General features: G+C 47.0%; 1 protein-coding gene across 1 annotated transcript; it reads left to right on the top strand.

The window, feature by feature from the left end:
- Positions 1-61: 61 nt before the first annotated feature.
- C2H2orf68 (chromosome 2 C2orf68 homolog) lies at positions 62-19,648 on the top strand. Its single transcript, XM_044283030.1, has 4 exons — positions 62-191; positions 2,172-2,287; positions 13,018-13,163; positions 17,453-19,648. Exons 1-4 carry the CDS (start codon positions 91-93, stop codon positions 17,573-17,575), a joined length of 486 nt encoding a protein of 161 aa, XP_044138965.1. The 5' UTR covers positions 62-90; the 3' UTR covers positions 17,576-19,648.
- Positions 19,649-20,473: the final 825 nt, after the last annotated feature.

Genomic DNA, 20,473 nt, shown 5'->3' with positions numbered 1-20,473 from the left:
ATCGGCGTCGAGCTCGGCTGGGCCTATCAGCCAATCAGCGAGCAGAAGGGTTAAACAGCCCAGAGAAGGGTCTGGAGACATCTGAGTGCTATGGAGGAAGAAGCGGAGCCGCGGGTGAGGTCGGGGCCCGGTGGACGGCTGGATATGAGTCATGGATTCGTTCACCATATCCGGCGGAACCAGAAAGCACGGTGAGGCTTTCTGGTTCAGTCATTGCAAGGGCATGCTGGGAGTTGTAGTCTCCTATGGGATGGATATGGCCTCACACAGAGGCTGAGGATTTATTATTATTTTTCTCTCACCATCATGTCCAGTCTGACCTGGTTTTGTGGCTTGTTCACATTGCCGTGCCGGATCCATCGCATAACGCCAAGCGCGCTCCATCGCCTATAACAGTGGCTGACGCGTTTCCGTCATGGTGTCTGTCTTAGTCCAGGTTCACACCTGTGTCCAAATTGCAGTTTTCTGTTCCAGCATAGGAAGAAAATCCGGATCCCCTGCAGACGCCGGACCCCCACCAGTACCCCACGGTCCCATTCACTATGGGGGGGGGGGGGGGGGGTTCAGTCATGAATACCTGTATTCTACACACGACTCTATTTCATCCGGGACCTCTGCCACAGGTGTGAACCTCGCCTTACCGGACAGAACAGCTTGGCGTACTCACTTAGCGGAATCTGCAATGGAGGCGCCACACGCAGAGGGGCAAATCAAAGTAAGGACGCATTCACACCAGCGCTGGTCTTATCTGAGACGATGGGGGCATGTCGTCTCTTATTCTTCCCCCACCGCAGGAAAAAGGAAATAACAGACGCCGGCATAACCGGATAGTGCCGCGTGCCTGCCGGATGCCATTGACTGTCATGGGATGCGGCGGGGATCTGGTTGTCGGGATTCGACCAGACAAAAACCATTACATGCAGCACTTATGCTGGATCCCCGCCTCATCCCATTATAGTCAGTCGGCTCTGGTGGGCACGGGGCACTGATCCGGTAAACTCTGGCGGGCTGCCAGCTTTCTCTGATGCATGTGTGACGGTCGCCTGATGGAGCTGAACAGACCTGATTGACTATAATGGGGTTTGTCCGGTTTCCATTCAGAAGGTAATCTGCTGGAATCTGAAGCCCCAAACAGAGCCTCCGATGCAGATGTGAACAAGCCCCAATAATAATAATTTTGTAAAAATGTATGTAAAACTGATTGTGCCTTCGACTTTTGGGGGGGACACACCCCCATTGTCTCACAGGTACGGGTCCCACCGCTGGGACCTGCACCAAATAAAGGGGGTTAGTCAGCACCTCCCAGTGCGCAGGTGTACGCTGCCATGGCAAAGACCTGGAGGAAAAAAGACAATGCAGCAGCACCCTGCATACCAGACAAAGTAAAACAATGCCATAATCACATTATAGTGCTAATGCTGCGCTTATTTCTAAAGTGAGATGATTGGCAAATGCATTTTGTACAAAACCATCTGAGCCCGTCTGCCGTACGGGACCAGCACCTATACAGGGAACGGAGCCCTGCAAGGTGGTGGCTGGAGGACTCTGGTCCGGCCACGACCAAGCGCGCTCCCCATAGAAGTGAATGGGAGCGCACCGCGCATGACCGGCCAACACTCCCATTCACTTCTATGGGCCTGACAGAGCACAGGCTCGGCTTTTTTCGGCGGAGGATGGCTGCGAATGCATAGTGCACCCTCCACCACTTTCGGGGCTCCGTTCTTGATATAGGGGTGGGTTCCACTGCTGCCCCCTAGCGATATGCCCCCATTCTCTCAGATGAGACACCTTTAATAACTTGTCTCTTATGGACCCGGCCGCTGCAGCTAAAGACACCCGGATAGCACTGCCTGTATCACAAGCCATGCCGGCGAATGAGTTTGTGCTGTGACTGCAGCCCGACGGTCGCAAAAGATGTAACACTACTGGGACTTTTTTTTTTTTTTTTTTGCAATTGTTGGGTTGCAGCCCCAGCAACTTGTGGGTTATGGATTTGCTTTTAGTGGAATTTACATTTTGCACTGATCACCTTGATAACTTTTAATGTGTGGGTCAGTACAGTAATGTCGATTTTTATACTTCTAGAGTGGTGTCTGAACTGGGCCAGACTATACTGAACTTCAGTAATTTTTATTTATTTATTTTATTTATTTTTTTGTATCTTTTACTAGAGATGATTATGATAAGGAGGTGAAACAAGCCAAAGAGAAGCTAAGGAAAAGGTACACTCCAGGACCGTCCCGACCCAAGAAACCAGACCTACAGGTCTACCACCCCCGCCCCAGAGGTGAGAGCTTTATGTAATAGACCTGCCAGAATCTGGCATTTATTACAAAGGGTTGTTCCACCTGGAGCGGAGAGCTCAGAGGGGTTTTAAAGGGCTTAGATATTGATGGCCTATCCTCAGTATAGGCAATGACTATCTGACTGGTCCCCGGGGACCCCCATTAATTGCTGCACCCCTTTTGGTTGTGGCTGTGCCTGGTATTGCAGCTCAGTCCCACTTAAAAGGGGCTCTGTCACCTGGTGCAAGTGTACCCTACTTGACATATAGCCAAGTAGGGCTGATAACGCTGACAAAAAGGACTGCTTCTGCGATGCCCATGTGATTATACTGCCGCCCTTATTCTAATAATCACGCCCTCCAAATCCCTTTGACTGACAGCACTAGAACCACCGGTCTAGCGATGAGATCCTGCGCACTCGCATCTATGACGGCGTGTGCACACTGGACTTTTCCCGTTACTCTTGGCTAGTGTATTGCTCTAGTGCGCGCGTCATAGATGCGAGTGCGCAGGCGCGGGATCTCAGCCAGTCAAAGGGATTGGGGGCGTGATTATTAGAATAAGGGCGGTAGTATAATTACAAACCGGATTCCCAAAAAGTTGGGACACTATACAAATCGTGAATAAAAACTGAATGCAATGATGTGGAGGTGCCAACTTCTAATATTTTATTTAGAATAGAACATAAATCTCAAAACAAAAGTTTAAACTGAGAAAATGTACCATTTTAAGGGGAAAATATGTTGAATCAGAATTTCATGGTGTCAACAAATCCCAAAAAGTTGGGACAAGGCCAATTTCACCACTGTGTGGCATCTCCCCATCTTCTTACAACACTCAACAGACGTCTGGGGACCGAGGAGACCAGTTTCTCAAGTTTAGAAATAGGAATGCTCTCCCATTCTTGTCTAATACAGGCCTCTAACTGTTCAATCGTCTTGGGCCTTCTTTGTTGCACATTCCTCTTTATGATGCGCCAAATGTTCTCTATAGGTGAAAGATCTGGACTGCAGACTGGCCATTTCAGTACCCGGATCCTTCTCCTACGCAGCCATGATGTTGTGATTGATACAGAATGTGGTCTGGCATTATCTTGTTGAAAAATGCAGGGTCTTCCCTGAAAGAGATGACGTCTGGATGGGAGCATATGTTGTTCTAGAACCTGAATATATTTTTCTGCCCAGTGAAAACGCCTGAGCTTGTGGATCTTGCTTAGAAATGGCTTCTTCTTTGCACTGTAGAGTTTCAGCTGGCAACGGCGGATGGCACGGTGGATTGTGTTCACTGACAATGGTTTCTGGAAGTATTCCTGAGCCCATTCTGTGATTTCCTTTAGTAGCATTCCTGTCTGTGGTGCAGTGTCGTTTAAGGGCCCGGAGATCACAGGCATCCAGTATGGTTTTACGGCCTTGACCCTTACGCACAGAGATTGTTCCAGATTCTCTGAATCTTCGGATGATGTTATGCACAGTTGATGATGATAGATGCAAAGTCTTTGCAATTTTTCGCTGGGTAACACCTTTCTGATATTGCTCCACTATCTTTCTGCGCAACATTGTGGGAATTGGTGATCCTCTACCCATCTTGGCTTCTGAGAGACACTGCCACTCTGAGAAGCTCTTTTTATACCCAATCATGTTGCCAATTGACCTAATTAGTGGTAATTGGTCTTCCAGCTCTTCGTTATGCTCAAATTTACTTTTTCCAGCCTCTTATTGCTACTTGTCCCAACTTTTTGGGGATTTGTTGACACCGTGAAAATTTGAATCAACTGATTTTTTCCTTTAAAATGATACATTTACTCGGATTAAACGTTTGATCTGTCATCTACGTTCTATTACAAATAAAATATTGACATTTGCCATCTCCACATCATTGCATTCAGTTTTTATTCACAATTTGTTTAGTGTCCCAACTTTTTGGGAATCCGGTTTGTACATGGGCGTCGCAGAAGCAGTGCTCGGAAGGTATAAGCCCGCCCCCGAGTGCTCCTTTTGCTCATTAGCATATTTTTAAAAGTAGATTTTTCCGGCCCAACCGGACCTAATAGAAGAAGAAGAAGAAAGGTATGCTTTTTGTCAGCGTTATAGGGCTGCAACGATTAATCGATGTAATCGATTATATTCGATAACTGGATTCGTTGTCGACGAATCCAGTTATCGAATAATCGCCGATTCGTTGCTATTCGGGCGGGCGGGCGGTCGCTGCATCTTTATTTTACCTTTTTACAATGACGCTCCCGCTCCTGTAACAGCCAGGCAGAGCGGACGGCGGCGTAACGTCACTCACGTGACACGCCTGCTCCGCCTCCTTCATTCATGAAGTGGGCGGAGCGGGCGCGTCACGTGATTGAGTGACGTTACGCCGCCGTCCGCTCTGCCTGGCTGTTACAGGAGCGGGAGCGTCATTGTAAAAAGGTAAAATAAAGATGCAAGCATCGGGATCGGGGCCGGGGCTGTTAGGGGGTAGGGGGAAGGGGGGATCTGTCTATGGCACTGTTATGGGAAGGGGGGTCTGTGTATAGCACTGCTATGGGGAGGAGGGGGGGTCTGTGTATGGCACTGCTATGGGAAGGGGGATCTGTGCACTGTTATGCCCATAACAGTGCACATATCCCCCTCTCCATAACTACGCCGTCCACAGATCCCCCTCTCCATAACTGCGCCACCCACAGATCCCCCTCTCCATAACTGCGCCACCCACAGATCCCCCTCTCCATAACTACGCCGTCCACAGATCCCCCATAATAGTGTCGCCCACAGATCCCCATAATAGTGTCGCCCACAGATCCCCCATAATAGTGTCGCCCACAGATCCCCCATAATAGTGTCGCCCACAGATCCCCCATAATAGTGTCGCCCACAGATCCCCCATAATAGTGTCGCCCACAGATCCCCTAGTCCCCATAATAGTGTCGCCCACAGATCCCCCATAATAGTGTCGCCCACAGATCCCCCATAATAGTGTCGCCCACAGATCCCCCATAATAGTGTCGCCCACAGATCCCCCATAATAGTGTCGCCCACAGATCCCCCATAATAGTGTCGCCCACAGATCCCCCATAATAGTGTCGCCCACAGATCCCCCATAATAGTGTCGCCCACAGATCCCCCATAATAGTGTCGCCCACAGATCCCCCATAATAGTGTCGCCCACAGATCCCCCATAATAGTGTCGCCCACAGATCCCCCATAATAGTGTCGCCCACAGATCCCCCATAATAGTGTCGCCCACAGATCCCCCATAATAGTGTCGCCCACAGATCCCCCATAATAGTGTCGCCCACAGATCCCCCATAATAGTGTCGCCCACAGATCCCCCATAATAGTGTCGCCCACAGATCCCCCATAATAGTGTCGCCCACAGATCCCCCATAATAGTGTCGCCCACAGATCCCCCATAATAGTGTCGCCCACAGATCCCCCATAATAGTGTCGCCCACAGATCCCCCATAATAGTGTCGCCCACAGATCCCCCATAATAGTGTCGCCCACAGATCCCCCATAATAGTGTCGCCCACAGATCCCCCATAATAGTGTCGCCCACAGATCCCCCATAATAGTGTCGCCCACAGATCCCCCATAATAGTGTCGCCCACAGATCCCCCATAATAGTGTCGCCCACAGATCCCCCATAATAGTGTCGCCCACAGATCCCCCATAATAGTGTCGCCCACAGATCCCCCATAATAGTGTCGCCCACAGATCCCCCATAATAGTGTCGCCCACAGATCCCCCATAATAGTGTCGCCCACAGATCCCCCATAATAGTGTCGCCCACAGATCCCCCATAATAGTGTCGCCCACAGATCCCCCATAATAGTGTCGCCCACAGATCCCCCATAATAGTGTCGCCCACAGATCCCCCATAATAGTGTCGCCCACAGATCCCCCATAATAGTGTCGCCCACAGATCCCCCATAATAGTGTCGCCCACAGATCCCCCATAATAGTGTCGCCCACAGATCCCCCATAATAGTGTCGCCCACAGATCCCCCATAATAGTGTCGCCCACAGATCCCCCATAATAGTGTCGCCCACAGATCCCCCATAATAGTGTCGCCCACAGATCCCCCATAATAGTGTCGCCCACAGATCCCCCATAATAGTGTCGCCCACAGATCCCCCATAATAGTGTCGCCCACAGATCCCCCATAATAGTGTCGCCCACAGATCCCCCATAATAGTGTCGCCCACAGATCCCCCATAATAGTGTCGCCCACAGATCCCCCATAATAGTGTCGCCCACAGATCCCCCATAATAGTGTCGCCCACAGATCCCCCATAATAGTGTCGCCCACAGATCCCCCATAATAGTGTCGCCCACAGATCCCCCATAATAGTGTCGCCCACAGATCCCCCATAATAGTGTCGCCCACAGATCCCCCATAATAGTGTCGCCCACAGATCCCCCATAATAGTGTCGCCCACAGATCCCCCATAATAGTGTCGCCCACAGATCCCCCATAATAGTGTCGCCCACAGATCCCCCATAATAGTGTCGCCCACAGATCCCCCATAATAGTGTCGCCCACAGATCCCCCATAATAGTGTCGCCCACAGATCCCCCATAATAGTGTCGCCCACAGATCCCCCATAATAGTGTCGCCCACAGATCCCCCATAATAGTGTCGCCCACAGATCCCCCATAATAGTGTCGCCCACAGATCCCCCATAATAGTGTCGCCCACAGATCCCCCATAATAGTGTCGCCCACAGATCCCCCATAATAGTGTCGCCCACAGATCCCCCATAATAGTGTCGCCCACAGATCCCCCATAATAGTGTCGCCCACAGATCCCCCATAATAGTGTCGCCCACAGATCCCCATAATAGTGTCGCCCACAGATCCCCCATAATAGTGTCGCCCACAGATCCCCCATAATAGTGTCGCCCACAGATCCCCCATAATAGTGTCGCCCACAGATCCCCCATAATAGTGTCGCCCACAGATCCCCCATAATAGTGTCGCCCACAGATCCCCCATAATAGTGTCGCCCACAGATCCCCCATAATAGTGTCGCCCACAGATCCCCCATAATAGTGTCGCCCACAGATCCCCCATAATAGTGTCGCCCACAGATCCCCCATAATAGTGTCGCCCACAGATCCCCCATAATAGTGTCGCCCACAGATCCCCCATAATAGTGTCGCCCACAGATCCCCATAATAGTGTCGCCCACAGATCCCCCATAATAGTGTCGCCCACAGATCCCCCATAATAGTGTCGCCCACAGATCCCCCATAATAGTGTCGCCCACAGATCCCCCATAATAGTGTCGCCCACAGATCCCCCATAATAGTGTCGCCCACAGATCCCCATAATAGTGTCGCCCACAGATCCCCCATATAGTGTCGCCCACAGATCCCCCATAATAGTGTCGCCCACAGATCCCCCATAATAGTGTCGCCCACAGATCCCCCATAATAGTGTCGCCCACAGATCCCCCATAAGTGTCGCCCACAATTTGTTTTAATATGGCCTTTGAACATAATTTTTCAAGTAAGATCATATAAACCTCTGTTTTGTAATTTTGTCGTTTTTCCCGATTAATCGATTAATCGAAGAAATTAATCGGCAACTAATCGATTATTCAAATAATCGTTAGCTGCAGCCCTACAGCGTTATCAGCCCTTTATGCCAAGTAGGGTATGCTTGCACCAGGTGACAGAGCCTCTTTAAAGGGGTTGTCCGCTTTTTCATTTTTCTTTAACCACCTCAGCCCCCCTAGCTTAAACCCCCTTAATGACCAGACCACTTTTTACACTTCTGCACTGCACTACTTTCACCGTTTATTGCTCGGTCATGCAACTTACCACCCAAATGAATTTACCTCCTTTTCTTCTCACTAATAGAGCTTTCATTTGGTGGTATTTCATTGCTGCTGACATTTTTACTTTTTTTTTATATTAATCGAAATTGACCGAATTTTTTGCAAAAAAAAAAGACATTTTTTTTACTTTCGGTTGTAAAATTTTTCAAATAAAACTACATTTCTATATAAATTTTTCTCTAAATTTATTGTTCTACATGTCTTTGATAAAAAAAAATGCAATAAGTGTATATTTATTGGTTTGGGTAAAAGTTATAGCATTTACAAACTATGGTTCAAAAATGTGAATTTCTGCATTTTGAAGCAGCTCTGACTTTCTGAGCACCTGTCATGTTTCCTGAGGTTCTACAATGCCCAAACAGTACAAACACCCCACAAATGACCCCATTTCGGAAAGTAGACACCGTAAGGTATTCGCTGATGGGGATAGTGAGTTCATGGAAGTTTTTATTTTTTGTCACAAGTTAGCGGAAAATGATTTATTTTTTTATTTTTCTTACAAAGTCTCATATTCCACTAACTTGTGACAAAAAAATAAAACTTTGCATGAACTCACCATACCCCTCACAGAATACCCTGGGGTGTCTTCTTTCCAAAATGGGGTCACATGTGGGGTATTTATACTGCCCTGACATTTTAGGGGCCCTAAAGCGTGAGAAGAAGTCTGGAATCCAAATGCGTAAAAATGCCCTGTGAAATCCTGAAAGTACTCATTGGAATTTGGGCCCCTTTGCGCACCTAGGCTGCAAAAAAGTGCCACACATGTGGTATCGCCGTACTCAGGAGAAGTAGGGCAATGTGTTTTGGGGTCTCTTTTTACATATACCCATGCTGGGTGAGATAAATATCTCTGTCAAATGACAACTTTGTATGAAAAAAAAAATGGGAAAAGTTGTCTTTTAGAGATATTTCTCTTACCCAGCATGGGTATATGTAAAAAGACACCCCAAAACACATTGCCCTACTTCTCCTGAGTACGGCGATACCACATGTGTGGCACTTTTTTGCAGCCTAGGTGCGCAAAGGGGCCCAAATTCCAATGAGTACCTTTTAGGAGGGCATTTTTAGACATTTGGATTCCAGACTTTTCACGCTTTAGGGCCCCTAAAATGCCAGGGCAGTATAACTACCCCACATGTGACCCCATTTTGGAAAGAAGACACCCCAAGGTATTCCGTGAGGTGCATGGCGAGTTCATAAAAGGATTTTTTTATTTTATTTTTTGGCACAAGTTAGCGGAAATTAGTTTTGTCTTTTTTCACAAAGTCTCCCTTTCCGCTAACTTGGGACACAAAGTTAAATCTTTCATGGACTCAATATGCCCCTCACGGAATACCTTGGGGTTTCTTTTTTTCCAAAATTGGGTCATTTGTGGGGTGTTTGTACTGCCCTGGCATTTGAGGGTCTCCGCAATCATTACATGTATGGCCAGCATTAGGAGTTTCTGCTATTCTCCTCCTTATATTGAGCATACGGGTAATGAGATTTTATTTATTTTTTCCGTTCAGCCTCTGGGCTGAAAGAAAAAATGAACGGCACAGATTTCTTAATTTGCATTGATCAATGTGGATGAAAAAATCTCTGCTAAAAAATGTGCAAAAAAAAAAAAAGACGAGGGGAAAGGCGTCTGCCATGACATAGGAGCTCCGCCCAACATCCAAACCCACTCAGCCTGTATGCCCTGGCAAACCCGATTTACTCCATTCACATGTGGATGAATAAATCATTGCCGGAGTTTAAAAAATGTTTTTTTTTATATACAAAGTGTTTGCCAAAGCATATGAACACCGCCACCCCCTCAGCTCATATGCCTCGGCAAACGTATATTTTACTGCAGAGGAGAAATCTCGTCTTGCAGCGCCACATACACCGACTTTTGTGTAATGGCCGCAACACAATAAATTTATTAACATTAACTTTTGAAACAGAACATTAACTTTTATAAACTTTATTGAACTTTTAGAACATTAACTTTTTTGCTTAACTGTGACTTATTTTTATTTTTTTCCTTAATAGGACAAACCTCTCCTTCCCCATGGGACAATGTGCAAAGCGCAAATCGCCCAGAGATGTGGCAAAGTGCATTATGCACTTTGTCCCAGGTGAAAGGAGACGTTTGCAGCAGCTCTGTGTGAATGGGCCCTAATAGCCCTGTGTACCTGTCCTCTGAGATGCAATCCCTATGCTAAGTGTACCTGTGTGTGGTACTTCCGGAAACACTCCCCTAAGCATAGGGCAGGGTGGTCAGGACAGAAATAGCGGGTGTCACGCCTTATTCCACTCCTGCTACAGACACAACATCTTTTTCAGGGTGACGCTTGGGTTGAGGTACCAGCAACGACATTGTGGAAATGTCGCTCGTGGAGACGGCTCACTATACTGGTGGTTGGGGCCATGGAACAGGGTTGATCAAGGGGTTAATTGGGGTGATCTGGGGCTAAATGTGTAGTGTTTTGTGCACTTACAGTTTATCTGTGCTCTCTGCTGTGACCAACCGACAAAAAGGACCCAACAGAGGGCACGGAAGCCATTTAACACATTATATTTATAAATATAGTGTGTTAAATGGCTTTTGATTTGATTTTTCAAAAGTCACCAGCCTGCCAGCGATGATCATTGGCTGGCAGGCTGGTGACGAACTTCTCCTGCGACGATTCCTGGCCACACGGATGCGTCCAGGAGGAATAACCCGGCTGCCCGCAGGACGCATCCCTGCGTTAGGCGGTCGGGTAGTGGCTAGTGATGACCTGCCAATCTCATATTGATGACCTATCCTGATAATAGGATCAGTGGGGGGAAAAAAGTGGACAACCCCTTTAAAAGGTTTGCATCAAGATTAAAATATATTCCCTGTCCACAAGATAATGGACATGTTGATCCAGAGCACAGGGTTCCAGATTTCTCCGAATAAATGGAGCAGAAGATCACTGCTGCATTCATTCTCCATAGATAGCCACACTGCACTTGGCTAATTCCTGCAGTCTCGTAGAGGCCATTATTATTCAACTCTGTCGCTACCAGCGCCGTACATGTTCAGTGCTGGTGGGGTCTTTAAACATGTCACCTGCTCGTGCATGCAGCGGTGCGTCCTAGCCAACGGGTTTCTGCTGTTTCAAACAGCTGAGGCCTGCGGCTAATGTCTGTGACCGGCAATAATGTCGATAGCGGTCATTACAGCCTTTATATGCTGTGTGATCACAGCATCTAAAGGGTGAAAAAACGTGGAAGCGCCGGTCATTATTGCTAATAGGATTGAGTCTCTCTGAAGAGACCCAGCGTATTAGAGCTGCATTTCCTATGTTGGCCTGCAGGTGGAGATCAGCAATTAGAATATTACTATAAATCCTATACTCCAAGTAGTAGTGGACATTGTAGCCTCCTAGAGGGGCTGCAAAAAAAGTTAAAAATTTAAATCACCGCCCTTTCCTTAGAATAAAAAAATAATACAAAATACAAACGTCTTGGACATCACCGCATCCGAAAATGCCCGTACGATCATAGCTTCCCACTATATTGTATGCCATCTTAAATGGTAGCATTAGAAAGTACAACTTGTTCTGCAAAAAACAAGCCCCAAACAAATAAAAAAGTTATGACTCCAGGAAGACACGGAAGAAAAATGAAACCGCAAAAAACTGTATCCTAAGGGTTAGGAACCTGTAAACTCCTTTAAACCTAAAGATCAGTTGCATAGTTAGATATATTGTGAGGCATTGCTGACATAGCGATTATCTATTCTCTGCGTCCATGGGGAGGGCTCATCGCCAGCAGTGCCAGTCATCGCCAGCAGTGCCAGTCATCGCCAGCAGTGCCAGTCATCGCCAGCAGTGCCAGTCATATCATAGAGCAAGATTAATCTCGCAACCGAAAACTAGCTGTTGACCTAATGATATGTTATATGTAAGGAAGTATCTGCCAGGCTCACGTGGTTCTGCTAATCTTCTAGGAAACAAAGGAATGGACGTGTCAAAATCTGTCAGAATGTCCCATAAAAAACCTTTACTTGGTTACCTGAGATTGATGGGAACAGCTAATAAAACTCAAGGGCAGCTTAAAGGGATCGTCCACCTTTGCTTCACGTTACATCTCTCCTGACCCTCTACATGTTACTTCTGCATTTAGAGGACTGGTATGACCAGTTAAGCAGAGGTCACTTACCTTCTGAAGTTCCTGCGATTCGGTGCCTATCACCGCAGAGGCTCAGGGGTCATGTGCAGTTTTTGCACACGTGACTGCTTAGGCCAGTGATCGGCTTCAGCTGTCACTTGAGTGGGAACAGTATGTCATCGCTTCTGGTCCCGTCGGGGAACGAAATCGTGGCGTGCGGCAGCTGAGGTGCTGGATTAGTGGGACCTTCAGAATGTGAGTGACTCCTTAAAAATGCCACTCTACAGCGGTGATCAGCAACCTCCGGCGCTCCAGCTCACCTGAAACTACAACTCCCAGAATCCTCCCTCCACTTCTATGGGAGTTACAAAACAGCAAAATGCGTGTGCATGCTGGGAGTTGTAGTTTCACAGCAGCTGGAGTGCCGAAGGTTGCTGATCCCTGCTCTACAGCATCCGTCACCTATCAGGTCCCATTATAAAAAGAACACCTACATTAAATGTATACGTTTCTCCATGGGATAGTGAGGATCGCACCGTCCACTGCACCACTCCATACCGGGCCAGACAGAAGGGAGAGGACCCTCAGTCTAACGTTATTATAATTATATCCTATAGACGCTGAGCTTTCCTGGCTCACATATGTACATTACAGGCATGAAGTGAACCCAGCCTAACCGGTGTCTATACCGTGTAGATACAACATGGGCTGTAATATAATATAATCCACCCCCGACCCCGTGTTTGGTTGTATTTTCAGTAATACAATGTGTCTCGTCCTGTCCCTCCCCAGAAAGACCGACCCACGCTGCTGATCTAGTGGACGATGACCCGAGTGACAGTGACTCCAGTACAGACCCCGAGACGCCTGGAAATCAGCTCTTCTGCTTGGAGTTTGAAGCCGACGGCGGTGAAGTTACGTCCGTTATTGTATATGAGGTTCGTGTTTTCATGATCTATCGTCTATTGAGAATTTTATGCTGTTTTTTTTTATATAGACTTGTACACAAATGGCAAATTGGTTCTTGATATCTTGGATACTTGATCATGCAGTTGGTTACTAAAGGGCAGCCATCTCCAGGGATCAGATTAACTATTCTGGTCCACTTCAAGTCCGTGCACAAGTCAAGTCCTGCTGACAGTATAAGGATGCCTGTACGCCATATGGCGGATTGCTGGGTGGCACTTAAGGTAAAGCATGTCAAGTGCAGATGCTGCCCAGCACTTAGTCCAGGCCCCGCCTTGTACGGGCTACTTTCACACTTGCAGCAGGCTGTTCCGGGAGGGGAACAGCCTGCCAGATCCGTGCTGGCGGAAGTCCGCTCTGGCCCCATTCGCTATAATGGCTGTGGACTGTAGGTCCGGCCAGAGCACGGCAAACATGTCAAGAGGCGGCTGGACAAAAACCGCAGTGTGCTGTAGTTTTATTCTGGCCGCCTCTCTGCATGTTTGCTGTGCTGCGGCCGGACCTCCAATCCGCCTCTATTATAGGAAATGGGGCCAGAGTGGAGTTCCAGCGGCACAGTGGACTTGCGGTAGCACGGATCTGGCAGGCTGTTCGTCCTCCAAAACAGTCTGCCGGAAACTGCTGCCGCAAGAGTGAAAGTAGCCTTAGACAGTTTGAGTTCTATTACAATTCCTGAATCCAACATTTTAAAGGGGTTTTCAAAGTGTTTTTATACTGATGTAAAATAAGGAAAATCGGATGCTCACCACTTTTTCTCCTCTTGCCTCAGCGTATGTTCCCTGCGACTCAATGACCATCGGTCAAAAATACAATTTCAAATCCAGAGTCAAGTCCAGAGCTTTGTAATGGTCCATTCACACAACTGTATGGGTATTGCGATCCGAAAAACCCGGATACCGAATCTTGTGATAGAAATGCCTATACTTGTTTGAGATTACAACCAAGACTAGGAAGGACATGCTCTACCTTTTTTGCGGGGCGGAACTATGGATGCAGACTGCACAAAGTGTGCTGTCAGCATCTTTTGTGGCCCCATTGAAATTAAAGAGCCCGTTACGCAAAATTGCAGACCCAGGAATACATGTGAATGGACCCTAAAATCATTTAATCCTTTATTTCATTCTCCGGTTTGAAATCTGAGGTACAGTAATGGTTTGTCCATAACCTTTAAGAATTTTGGACTCTTTGTTGAGTCGTTCACGGTATGGGTCACAATACATGTACGTGCTATTTAAAACGGAAATAGGCTACACCACTCTACCAAATCACCTTCCCCTTCGAGGTGCGCAGAGAAATCGGAGCTGGATCTGCATCTCCACTTAAGGTTAAGGGCTCAGGTACACGAGCGTATTTACTTTCTGTTTCCATTTTTTTGCAGACCGTATGCGGAACCATTCATTTCAATGGGTCCGCAAAATAAAAGGAAGTTACTCCGTGTGCATTCGGTTTCCGTATGTCTTTATTTCCGTTCTGATAGAACATGTCCTATTATTGTCCGCATTACAGACAAGGGTAGTACTGTTCTATTAGGGGCCGGCTGTTCCGTTCCGCAAAATACAGAATGCACACGGACGTCATCCGTATTTTTTGCACACCTCAAACTGCATACGGTCGTGTGCATGAGCCCTAAGGAAAACTCATGGAGCCATCATGCATTTCTATAAAGTGCTGTAATGTCGGCTATGTGTTCTGCTGTGCGGACCTTCAGTTTCCTTGCGGTACGACCAATATAAGGTTTATTGCATAGCGTGTAATCTGTTATATAGACCACGTGGTCAGTGTTACATTTCATGAAGTCTCCAGTGTGATACTAGCACTGCAGAAAACCTGAGTTTTGTGAACATAACATACAGTGCATTCATTTTCTCCACACATGAAAAAACTTTAACTAAACCAGATCTAGGCATCCTAGGTGGAAGCATGTCCTGGTTTGTGGGCAAGCCATTACTCATTTTAATTGATAAATGAAATAAAGGATTAAGTAATTTTACAAAGCTCTGGACTATCCTCAGGATCATAGGTCATCAGTATGTGATTGGTGGGGGTCCGACACCCGGGACCCCCGCCGATCAGCAGTTTGACGAGGCTGCGGCACTCTGGTGATCCCCATGGCCTATTCCTAGACCAGTGACATCACACTCATTGGTCACATGGCCTGGGCGCAGCTTGGTCCCATTCAATTGAAGGGGTCTGGGGCCGCTACACAATGTACGGCACTATGCATGGTGAGCTATGAGGAACCTGCACACCCCATTAAAGTGCCACCATATTTTCAAACGGCTGATCAGTGGGGGTGCCAGGAGTCAGACCCTCCACTGATCAGATACTGATGACCTATCCTGAGGATAGCTCATCAGTATAAAACACTTGGAAAACCCTTGTATCCGTGATGAGGCTGTGATATCATCTCAGAAACTTTTGCCCATTTATAGGGGAGGGGGGGCTTTCTGTAGACTAGGGTTGGGCAGTATACTGGTATGTACAATATACCGCCGTATTAAGAAACTGAAATATGGCAGTATCGGTGTTTCTTAATTACTGTGGTATCTTAGTGACTTCATAGAAGAGGCGATGACCGCTTCTAAAACAAATGCGGCGTGTACTGATGAAATGCAGCTGCTAGTTAGCCGGCATCACGGGGTATCCACCCTCTCCCCCCAATCCCTCTCCCATCCCTCACGTCTTGCCGGGTGTCTGATGCAGTTTGTAACCTGCTGGAGGGTAGCCGGACACCATGCTGCTCGCTGCTGTGCTATACGCCACCTCCCTGCGCTGCATGTTCCCTGCTGCTGCCGCCATGCTGGGCAGCGTACCAACATACTTGCTGACATGGGTCTGCCGGAGTGCCGTGCTCTTGCATACATGGGAGTACACGTCAGGTCACGGTGCTGGAGGTCACATGATTTGTGGGCGAGACTGTGAGGGGGGCAACAAGGAGACGGCATACTGTGTGTGGGGGGGGGGGGCCCGCAAGGAGACTGCATACTGTGTGGGGGGGGGGGGGGGCCCGCAAGGAGACGGCATACTGTGTGGGGGGGGCCCGCAAGGAGACGGCATACTGTGTGGGGGGGGCCCGCAAGGAGACGGCATACTGTGTGGGGGGGGCCCGCAAGGAGACGGCATACTGTGTGGGGGGGGCCCGCAAGGAGACGGCATACTGTGTGGGGGGGCCTGCAAGGAGACGGCACTTATTGTGATATGTTTATCGTAATACATTTCTTGATATTGTTATCGTGGGAATATTTTTGATGTCGCCCAAACCTACCGTAGACCCAGGTCCTTTCCTCTGTCCACCATAGAATGTAAGCTTTCTTCTGTCTAATTAGGGAATGTTTTTTAATTCTTCTATTCTTGCTTCTCAGTGTAAACCTTGGTGCACATACCTAGAATGATGCGAGCAGGGGAGGAGGTTGCGCTTCTCTAGACCTCATTCACACAGTCAGTATTCATGTCAATATTTTGCATCTGTGTAGATCCTAGAGAGAAAAACTGCATTGGAAAAGTTTGTGCCTCTTGTTTTGGCCTACAAATACTGATGAAACTACTGGCCGGGTACTGCCGTGTGAAGGACGTGGATGCATGTTAGTGCCTGTTTTACAGCCTAAATCCCAGTACAACTGTGCATCTATTGATCTGAACTCGCAGCAATAGATCCCTATGATGCTGCTAGTTTGGGTCATTCGATCCATAGTCGGGTCAGGATTAAAGGGGTCCCCTGTGCTACAGATACTGATGACCTATCCTCAGGATAGATCATCAATATCAGATCAATGGGGTCCAACACCCCAACCAATCTGCTGTGGGGCCGCAAACTAACAGTGTATGGAGAGGAAGCAGAAAGCGCCATACTTCAGTGTATTGAAGCTCGGCTCCTATTCACTTGAATGAGAGCTAAGCTGCAGTACCCCTGCATGGCCACCACACAGAGTATGGCGCTGTCTGCCTCCAGCCCTGTACTCGGTAGGGTTCCAGCACCTCCGCAGTGGATTGGTGGGGGTCCCGGGTGTCGGACCCTACTGATCTGAAACTGATGACCTATCCTGACGATAGATCATCAATATCTGTAACCCCTTTATGATTTACATGTAAGATGCAAAGCAGAAGCTCCACAAGGAATCCATGCTCCATTACCAGCTGATGGATGTGGAGGAGTCTGTGTGCTTTCCAGGAGGGCACGCCAAATACATAGGTTAATCTCTCCATTATTGTACATCCAGCCACATATCACATGTTCTCCGTTTTTTTTTCCATGTTGGTGCAGGACGACGATGCTGAGCAGATCGCTACAAAAATTTCCGTAGAGAATCAGCTGGAAGCCAGAATGAAGGAAGCCCTGAAAAGACGGATTCAAGAGGAGATTGCCAAGAGAAGGGTGCAGCGCTGACTTTAGGATGCAGGCTATGTATTGCGGTGTGGTGCACCGGCTAATTCTTCAGTCTGCGGACCGGTGGAGAACCTGTATGAGGGGTACAAGCGCCATGTGGATGATGGAGGTTTCTGGACAGCAGGGACTTACCTACTCGTCAAGAAACTGGCAGTACAGCCCCATTGACCTCTAAGCACTGACCTGCAATACCGGGCACAACCCATGGGCAGGTGTGGCGCTGTGTAAGGGAGAAAGCACTCCTGGTTTTCTAACTTTTTTACAATCCCATTAATTTATGTGGTTTTATCCAAGTATTTGTTATTCTAACTCGCGCTCACCTTTACAGGTAGCACTCCAGGGCAGCAACCCCATAGTAATTTTAGATGAGCTACAAGACGCAGGTGAAGTGGTAAGTACCGGTGAGAGTTGCGGCACATGCTTTGATCCCTTCCTTACACGTAATGTGCGACTAGTGTCACGGTAAGTGGCCGTTGACACCAATTTACATCGTAGTTCGTCCTGTCGATGGTGTGGGCATAGCTCCTGTGCCCATGCCAGGCAGTGGGAGCCTGTTATAATAGTACAGAACAGGTAGGGATAGGAGCTAGTCTGGATCCGGTTAACCCCTTGCCTCCCGCTGCCATGATGAGATCACAGTGTGGCAATGGTCGCTATGGTAGGGAGGCAGGGTATAACAGGCAGCCTGTCAGTATTGCGGTGCATGGTGGAAGGGATCAAAGCATTGCAGGTCTCCTGTGAGGTGAATAAATAAGAAAAAACACACTTGAAAACGTAAAGGGAGTCGGCAGGAAATGCCCTGTAACCGCAGGCACAGCTCTGCTGAATCTAATGTACCTTTCACTGGGTGATCCCTCTCTTATTTCTAGAGAAAAAGCAAATAAGCAGTTAAAGGGGGTTTATCTTTCTTTTTTTTTTTTTTTTTTTTATGTATCCTCTGGATAGGTCATCAATGTCAGATAGTCTGGGGTCTGACTCCCGGGACCCCCGCCGATCAGCTGTACGAAGAGGCCATGGCGCTCTGTGAGTACTTAGGCCATGTGGCATCATGTTCGTCGGTAACCTGGCTCAGCTCAGTCTCATTGAAGTGAATGGGCCGAGCTGCGATACGAAGCAAAGCCGCATTCAAATGGACAGCGCTGTGCTTGGTAAGCAGCGGGGAGGCCGCAGCGCTCCAGTGAGCGTCAGTCTCCTCATACAGCTGATTGGCAGGGGTTCGGGGAGTCGGACCCCCGCCGATCTTACATTGATGAACTATTCTGGGAATAGGTCTTCAATAGAGATGAGGGAAGCCATGTTGCATCCGAAGTCGCTTGGTTCAAAACTTCTGATTAATACTGTACGGCGAAGACAGGTTGAGAAGAATGAAATCCCGGTTAGGAGTACAAGAAATATCGGCATCTGGATGGTACGTTTTGGAATGGCCTCAAAAAAGTAAATCAATCCTCGGCAATATGAGACATGACTGAGGCCAAAAGACAGAAGCGTTGAGGAGTATGAGAGGAAATTTAGATAAGTAATATATGGACCCAGGGGTGTACATGGATAGTAGGGAATGATCTCACTAAGGGCTCATGCCCCCCGATCTTCGGATCCGCAAAACATAGATACAGTCTGTGTGCATTCTGCACTTTGCGGAACTGAACAGTCGGCCCCTTGGCAGCGGTGAGCAGACGTAAGATTGGTTTGGTATATAGCTCAATGGATCTAAAGACACATCTAGCTGCGTTATTTTAACCCATTCAGGACACAGGCCATTTTTTGCAAATCTGATGTTTTACTTTATGTGCTGATAACTTTAAAACGCTTTTACTTATCCAAGCCATTCTGAGATTGTTTTCTCATCACACATTGTACTTCATGAGTGCTAAATTTGAGTCAAAATATTTCATTTTTATTAAAAAAAATACCAAATTTATCAGAAATTTGGAAACATTCGCAATTTCCTAAGTTTCAATTTTTCTGCTTTTAAACCAGATAGTGATACATCCTAAAATAGTTATTACTTTACATTTCCCATATGTCTACTTAATGTTTGCACATTTTTGTGAATGCCATTTTATTTCTAGGGACGTTAGAAGGCTTAGAAGCAAATCTTGAAATTTTTCAGAAAATTTCCAAAACCCATTTGTTAAGGACCAGTTCAGGTCTGAAGTCACATTGTGTTGCTTATACAATAGAAACCACCCATAAATGGGCCCCATTTTAAAAACTACACCCTCAGGCTATTGAAAACTGATTTTACAAACTTTCTTAACCCTTTAGGTGTTCCACAAGAATTAAAGGAAAATGTAGATGAAATTTCTGAATTTCACTTTTTTGGCAGATTTTCCATTTTAATCATTTTTTTTCCAGTAACAAAGCAAGGGTTAACAGCCAAACAAAACTCAATATTTATAGCCCTGATTCTGTAGTTTACAGAAACACCCCATATGTGGTTGTAAACTGCTGTACGGGCGCATAGCAGGGCGCAGAAGGAAAGGAACGCCATATGGTTTCTGGAGGGCGGATTTCACTGGGATAATTTTAAGTTGCCATGTCACACTTTAAGACCCCCCTGATGCACCCCTAGAGTAGAAACTCAAAAATATGACCCTTTTTTGGAAACTACGGCATAAGGTGGCAGTTTTGTTGGTACTATTTTAGGGTACATATGATTTTTGGTTGCTTTATATTACACTTTTTGTGAGGCAAGGTAACAAATTGCTGTTTTGGCACCTTTTTTATTTTGTTATTTACAATGTTTATCTGACAGGTTAGATCATTTGGTATTTTTATAGAGCAGGTTGTTACGGACACGACAATAACAAATTTTGGTTGTTTGTTTTACATAATAAAGCATTTTTGAAAAAAAATATTTTTTTGTGTTTCCATATTCTGAAAGCTGTAATTTTTTTT

Source organism: Bufo gargarizans, chromosome 2, assembly GCF_014858855.1.
Source record: "Bufo gargarizans isolate SCDJY-AF-19 chromosome 2, ASM1485885v1, whole genome shotgun sequence".
In the NCBI taxonomy this organism is placed as follows: Eukaryota; Metazoa; Chordata; class Amphibia; order Anura; family Bufonidae; genus Bufo; species Bufo gargarizans.
This window is presented reverse-complemented; position numbering and strand designations above follow the sequence as displayed.

Coding starts and splice junctions, on each gene's coding strand:
- C2H2orf68 (XM_044283030.1), top strand. CDS start 91: ATGGAGGAAGAAGCGGAGCCGCGGGTGAGGTCGGGGCCCGGTGGACGG. Junction 192..2,171: donor CGGCGGAACCAGAAAGCACG/GTGAGGCTTTCT, acceptor ATCTTTTACTAG/AGATGATTATGATAAGGAGG. Junction 2,288..13,017: donor CTACCACCCCCGCCCCAGAG/GTGAGAGCTTTA, acceptor GTCCCTCCCCAG/AAAGACCGACCCACGCTGCT.